The sequence below is a fragment of the Chinchilla lanigera genome, unplaced genomic scaffold (genome assembly GCF_000276665.1).
Source record: "Chinchilla lanigera isolate Chin_1 unplaced genomic scaffold, ChiLan1.0 scaffold00002, whole genome shotgun sequence".
Taxonomy (NCBI): Eukaryota; Metazoa; Chordata; class Mammalia; order Rodentia; family Chinchillidae; genus Chinchilla; species Chinchilla lanigera.
Window position 1 is genome coordinate 50349243 of NW_004955403.1, and position 6591 is coordinate 50355833.

Genomic DNA, 6591 nt, shown 5'->3' on the forward strand with positions numbered 1-6591 from the left:
AACCCTGGTGCCAGTGCAATAAGATAAAGAAATAAAGTCATACAGATTGGGGGAAAAGTAAAGTACACTTATTCATCTACATGTGACCAACTACTTACAATATCCTAAGCAACCTATAAAAAAGCTACAAGAGCTAGGCATAGTGGCGCACACCTGTAACTCCAGCTACTAGAGAGGCCAAGGAGGATTGCAAGTGCAAGGAAAGCCTGGACAACCTAGTAAGATTTTTGTCTCAAAATAAAACTTTTGAAAAAGTACAGAGGATGCAGCTCAGTGTGAAAGTCTCTGGCTAGTTTCAACCCCCAGTGCCAGAAAAAAGAAAAATCAAATAAAAAAATAATAGAATAAGTGAGTTTAGCATTGCTGCAGAGTACAAAGAAATCTACACACCAGAAATGAACAACCTAAGATTCTCTCCTATTAAAATGAAATTTTCTTATTTTAGCCATTTTTGTGTATGATGTGAGTAAAGGGTCGAGATTTGGTTTTGCACATGGACATACTGTTGTTTGTTGAAGATTTCTCTTTACTTACTGAATTGCCTTAGAAAATACCTTTCCCTCATGAGAGCAATGCGTGGAAGGAATGGGGAACTTAAAGCGAGTTCTTACAGACTCAAGCTAAACTGATTCTTCAAGTCATTAAGGTGTCAGCAAAAATAGTCCACAGGTGACCAAACTTTGTCTATTAGGTTTATTCGTTAAGACTGACATCCTGAAGAGTTGGCTAAAACTGCATGAAAGATAATAAAGAAGCAAACCGCAATAATACAAAGGCATTTCTACAGCAACAATGAAGAAGATACCTGGTAAGAAGATACCAGATTTCTTACCAGATTTCCTTTTTTCAGATAATTTGTTTGGTGTCTTGAAATTATTGATTCCTTCCATTTTAGCAACCACTCTAGGTCCTATGATGAAACTAAAGAAAAGTTACACTGCTGTTATAAAGAATACAGCTCTCATTCATGAAGAAAACTTGTAACATTAGCACTCATTTTGTCACATAAACAAAATCTGAAAACTAAAAAACACCTCAGCAAATATTTAGTTCAATTTTATTTACCGTGAGAAAACTGAGAGAGGTACAAATCCATTATCATATTATTGTAGTTAGTGGGGTTTTGTGTTTAATTATAAAATAATATATGCACTTTGTGGAAAAAAAAAAAGCACCTAGTTCAAAGAGGTACATAGTGTATCTCTCTCTCAAACTGACCAGGAGTTGTAAAAAGGTTTTTTATATACTTCAAGTATCCCTTAGATTATGAATGTATAAACCAAATAATAGTATAGACATACAAAGGAACATTTGTTATAAAAAGGAATAAACTATGGATGTACAGTACACTGGCATACAATATAAACTGCTCTACAACATGAATAAACCTTGAAAATATGCATACTAAATGAAAGAAGCTAGATGCAAAAGGCCACATATATGATGATTCCATTTATAATAATTTTCCAGAAAATGTCCTGATTTCCTGATGGGTGAATGAGGGTTAGGAATATTAAAAAGTCAAAAATGGCTCCAATTTCTCTTGATGAAGCAACTGAGAAAATGGGGGTACCATTAAGATTGAGAGGTCATATTTGGGTGTCTTTTTAGACATCTAGGTGAAAATGTTAAATAGGCAGTCTGGATTCCAAATTAAAGACGTCAATTTGTGGATTATCAGTACACGCACGGTATTAAAGCCAAGTTCAGGACATATAGGGCAATGATGGCAAAACTTTTAGAGACCAAACGCCCAAACTGCATCCCGAAGCCTACTTTTTTATAGCAAAGGGCCAACACTGCAGTTAAAACTGAATACTGAGGTTTTAGTTCACAAAAAATTCATACATTAAAAGTAAAACAGAACTTTCAATGATTCAATAACAACGTTCAATGATACAAACAGCTCACTGCAGCATTCATGCCATAGTTTTACCACCACTGAAATAGGGCGTTAGTGTAGAAAGAGAAGAGGTAGCTCTAGGAAGAGGAAAAGGCAGCCTGAGGAGCCAGCAAAGTAGAATGCAAAACAACTTTGACAAACAGAACCAGCTGGAAAGTCTCACTACCTTTTCCCCTACAGCACGAAGATTTTTAATTTTTTTTTTTATTTTAAAGAGAAAAGAAAATAAATAATACAGAATTTCAGGACAAGATAATAGATTAACAGTGGTTAATATATTGCATACTATCTTCAAATTAGTTGCTCAGATAGGCATGCATAACTGATCAAACAATGTAAGCACAACCAGTTTTTCTCAATGAACTAAAAGAAGTCCGTAGTAAAACTACTTTATCTATATATATTTTCTTTTCCCTTCCTTCTCTGCTTTCACTCATCCCAGTTTTCTTTTTGAGCAGTTTTTCTTTTCCCTTTCACAAAATCTATTGTAGATTTTGGGTCTTTTTTACTTTTTCAGTTTCTTACACTAGGGAGGCAATACAATGTTTACATACGCGAGTTTGCTTTTTTTCGCTTATGAGTATTGTCTCTAGTTGCATCCATTTACCTATTAAAAGGCTCAAGATTGTCTTTCTTTATGGCTGAGTAGTACTCCATTATGTAAAAGACCACATCTTTTTTATCCATTCTTCAGTTGATGGGCATTTGGGCTGTTTCCAGGATTTAGCTATGAGAAATTGTACTGCTATTGATTTTTTAGTTTTTTTTCCTTTTCTTTTCTTTTTTTGAGACAGCATCTTGCTATACAGTTCAAGTTGGTCTTGAACTCACTATGTAGCCCAGCTTGACTACGCACTCACAGCGATCCTCCTGCCTCCGCCTCCCTAGTGCTGTAGCATGAAAATCTGATGCAGACACAGCAGAAAAAAATTTTTTAAAGTCACTGCTAATCAAAAACTAGGTTGAAATATAAATTACTTAACATTCCCGCACATTTTAGGGCCACTGGAGGACTCAGTCTCACCTTCCACTTTGAGATTACTTGCACTTCACTATATCATATCCCATCCACTTCACAGCTGTCTGAAGGCAGCTTTGTTCATGACCGAACGCGCCATTGGATTTAGGCCTTCGTGGCTTTTGTCCACTAACCCAAACCCTGTCTCAAAGCCTGTCCACACATCCTACAGCCGCTCAACCTTACCAGGCACACTAATCCCAGATCCCGGTCTCTTGTAAAGATAAAAGCATCAAAAAGAGTATCAAAAAGTTGACAGGACTCAGCAAGCTACCCAACAGGTCCTCTGGAACAGACGTCAGTAACTTTTGGACCCTGAACCACCCCATGATTCAACGAAATACTGACGGCAAAGCTAAGACGTAGGGAGATGGCAGCCTCTACCATCAACGTATTTTACCATTACTTTACCATCAAAATAAAAGAACAGGAGGAAAGTGGAAGGTGATGAAAACAAAAATACAAGACAGAAGAAAGCCGAATGTAACGAGGCTCCTGGGGAGAAGGGACCCCAGCGGCCCCGGGCCGCCGCCCCGCCCGCCCGCAGAGCTGGGGGGGGCGTCGGGTCCGCTTCCGGCCGCCACGGCGGCCAGTCGCCCCGCCCAGAACACCAGGCCGCGCCAGCGGAGCGGCTCGGCGAACGCGGGGCCCCCTCCCCGCGACACTCCAGGAAGGGCAGAGTTTTTAGCCGACCCCGAGGCCCACTCGGGCGGCGCCCCGTTTCCAAGCCGCCGCCGCCGCGCTCCTCCAGGGCCCCGAAGGCTCCCCTTGCTCGGGTAAAAACTAGGCTTAAGAGCAGGGCAGAAAAGCCTACAGCTCGCCTTACCACAGCCGCACACCAGGGCAGAGAGAAAGAGCGAAGCGACGACAGCGGGCACCGGAGGCGGCCGTGGCGCGGCGCGCAGCCTGGCAACAGCCGTTACGTCTCCAGCGCTTCACGCTTTGAAAAGGCCGCGCGCCGCAGCGCCCGCCCCGCGGCCGCCCTGCACTACGGGAGGCCGCGAAGGACATAACACGCCCAATTCCTCTTCCTTTCGCCTTTTTTCTCCTTTCCTGTTTCTACTGGCTGCCAGATAGGGATTATTCCAAAACAAATGGGAGAAAGAGAAGCGCAAGAAAGGACATACTGATTTTACAGCCACAGGCTGCCCTTCAGAAGAACAAATTCTGGTGAAAAAGAATATATTCCCCCGCGTACACACACATTCAATATGAGAAAACGGAGTATTTCCCTAACAGGAGCACGGTGAGGTAGACCTTCAAAGAGAGCACCCTTTCCAGCACTTGGAGGAAAATCAACATTCAAAGTGGGCCTAGAAGGAATGAATGACCGTTTTGGTTTGTTTGTTTTTACGGTTTTATCACATGGTGACATAGTGCATATCAGTGTGCTTTTGTACACACACATTCACACACTCAGTGTACTGTCCTGGTGACAGCAGTTTCATTAACTACCTATTTGACTTCTAAGTTTCAAAAAACGATCCCAGCCCACTTTGGGGAATGTTTTGTATGTCTAGTGGCCGCTCCATGTACAAGTCCATAAAAGAAACGGATGGTCTTGCATGTATCTTCATATACAGTCATGAATTGCAATTTTTTTAAATGGGGAGAAATTTTTTTTGGCTTTGTATCTTATCTTCTGCCAGAGTAATCAAGAAGAATTTATTGTGTTCGCTTCAGCAGCACATATACTTAAAAAAAAAAAGAAGAATTTATTGGTCATTCCATATTCTGTGTTGTGTTGGATCATTACTGGAAAGGAGACAGCAAGGAGATTTATCAGGAGGCCAAACAGGAGGGATAGTAAGAGGTGGTAATTCCCTCTACCCACCTCTGCAACTATTCAGAATGCAATGGAAGCCCAGCACGGTGGTGCACACCTGTAATCCCAGCACTTGGGAGGCCGAGGCAGGAAGATCACAGTGAGTTTGAGCACAGCCTGGGCTACATAGTGAGTTCAAGGTTAGCCTGAACTATATAGCTAGACCCTGTGTCAACAAGCAAAAACAAAACAAACCAAAAAAACAAAATGAGATCATCTAAAGACTCTTACACAACTTCCACCCTTCAAAGGGCATCTATAGCCCTTTTTAGCCCATCTCCCCACTCTCAGGAGAAAAGATCTTTCCTCCTGCCCACGGTGATGAACTGGAGCACTGCACTCCACAGTCCACCCTTCGCCTCTCACATGCCATCTAAATCACCTTTCTCTCCTAAGTCTTTACCACTGACTCTTCTGATGGTTCTTTCTCTTCAAAATCAAACAACAATAGCAATAGCAAACATTTACCTAGTACCTATTGTATCAGGCATCGTTTTAAGGGGTTCACATATACGAACTCATTTATTCCTCATAACAACTATATCACACAGGTTATTATGATTGTAAATCTCAACTTTGAAATGAGAAAACTGAGGCAAAGAAAAGCTAAGTAATTTGCCTGAAGTCACAGAGCTAATAATTGGTAGAGTCCAGGATTTGAACACTGTTGAGTTTGGACTGACTTTTAAACAAAAGCATTCATTTCTGTCTCTGTCTCTCTCTGTCTCTGTCTCTGTCTCTGTCTCTCTCTCTCTCTCTCTCCACACACACCTCCAATGCCAGGGCCTTGCCATTTTGGGTAACCCTCTTCAAAAAACAGTATCTCATCTCACTTCTCTTTATTCCCATTCTAACTTTTTATGGGCAAGGGAATAATATTACACACCTCACCATTTTTCTTTAAATATATGTAATGTTCTATATTTTTTTTTTATTAAGCCTTACATTTTTACAAGCCCTCTATGTTCTGTTCTTGCTGGTTAATAAAATCCTGCCTAGAGCCAGAACCTCAAAGCTCCTTAATTAACCATCGCTTGTGAAAAGAACCTCTGGGGAGATGAAGTTATTGACACAGGTGTAAGATGAAGGCAGAAGCGTGTGAGAGAATGAAACTCGTTGTGTAAGGCTTATAACCGTCCTGTTCTCTATTGTGTAACCATAAATGCACCTCCGGAGATTATTCACAGAAATGTCTGAACTTCCCATGGTTAATGCTGTGCCTGTGAAATGCAGCCATTAATCTCCAAATCCTTGGTAGTTGTCACGGGACACAGCACCCAGCCCAGATCAGTTATTTCTCTCTGTAGTTAAAGCCCTGGGTTCCACGGCTTCGCTTAGCAAAAGAGCTTGCTCTGTATTTGGCTGTTGGCTGATTGGGCCCAAAGGAACACTGGTGCCAGCACTGTTCTGATGTAATTGATAGCTTCTGTTCCATCAAGGGCCTTGCCTTTTGACTTTCTTTTTTTTTTTTTTTTTTTTTTGGTTTTTCTCCAGTACCGGGAACCAAACTCACGACCTTGAGCTTGCCAGGCAGGCGCTTTGCCGCTGAGCTAAATCCCCAGCCCTGCCTTTTGACTTTCAAGGGCTTAGTTCTGAAGCTTTTTAAAATGAAAAGTATTAATATTTTCTTTCTCCTTTGGTACTATTTCATTCTAATTCTCTTTGAGACCATGTGGATGCTGACTGAGTCAGAGATGAAGGCAATGTCTAGGAAAGAAGCAGAAAAGTAAGGAATTTATATTTTGTCTTATTATATCTGCATGCCCAACCAATCAACTTCACATGTCCCTGCGTGTTATGGGGCATCCCAAAGCCATTAACTCCCCAGGCAAGGGCATCTGAGGC

General features: G+C 41.4%; 1 protein-coding gene across 4 annotated transcripts in view; it reads right to left on the reverse strand.

Moving 5' to 3' along the window:
* Pbk (PDZ binding kinase) overlaps positions 1–3905 on the reverse strand; it is a 20981-nt gene extending 17076 nt beyond the window's left edge. Inside the window, exons 1-2 of one of the 4 annotated variants that reach the window (XM_013514298.1) lie at positions 3748–3905; positions 833–921 (exon numbers count right to left, since the gene is read on the reverse strand). In XM_013514298.1, coding sequence (XP_013369752.1) covers positions 833–890 — 58 coding nt within the window. In that variant the 5' untranslated portion in view covers positions 891–921; positions 3748–3905. Of the gene's footprint in view, positions 1–832; positions 922–2510; positions 2528–2927; positions 3329–3747 lie in introns of those variants that run through there. The other 3 variants (XM_005373758.2, XM_013514300.1, XM_013514306.1) reach the window with 3 other exon arrangements.
* Positions 3906–6591: the final 2686 nt, after the last annotated feature.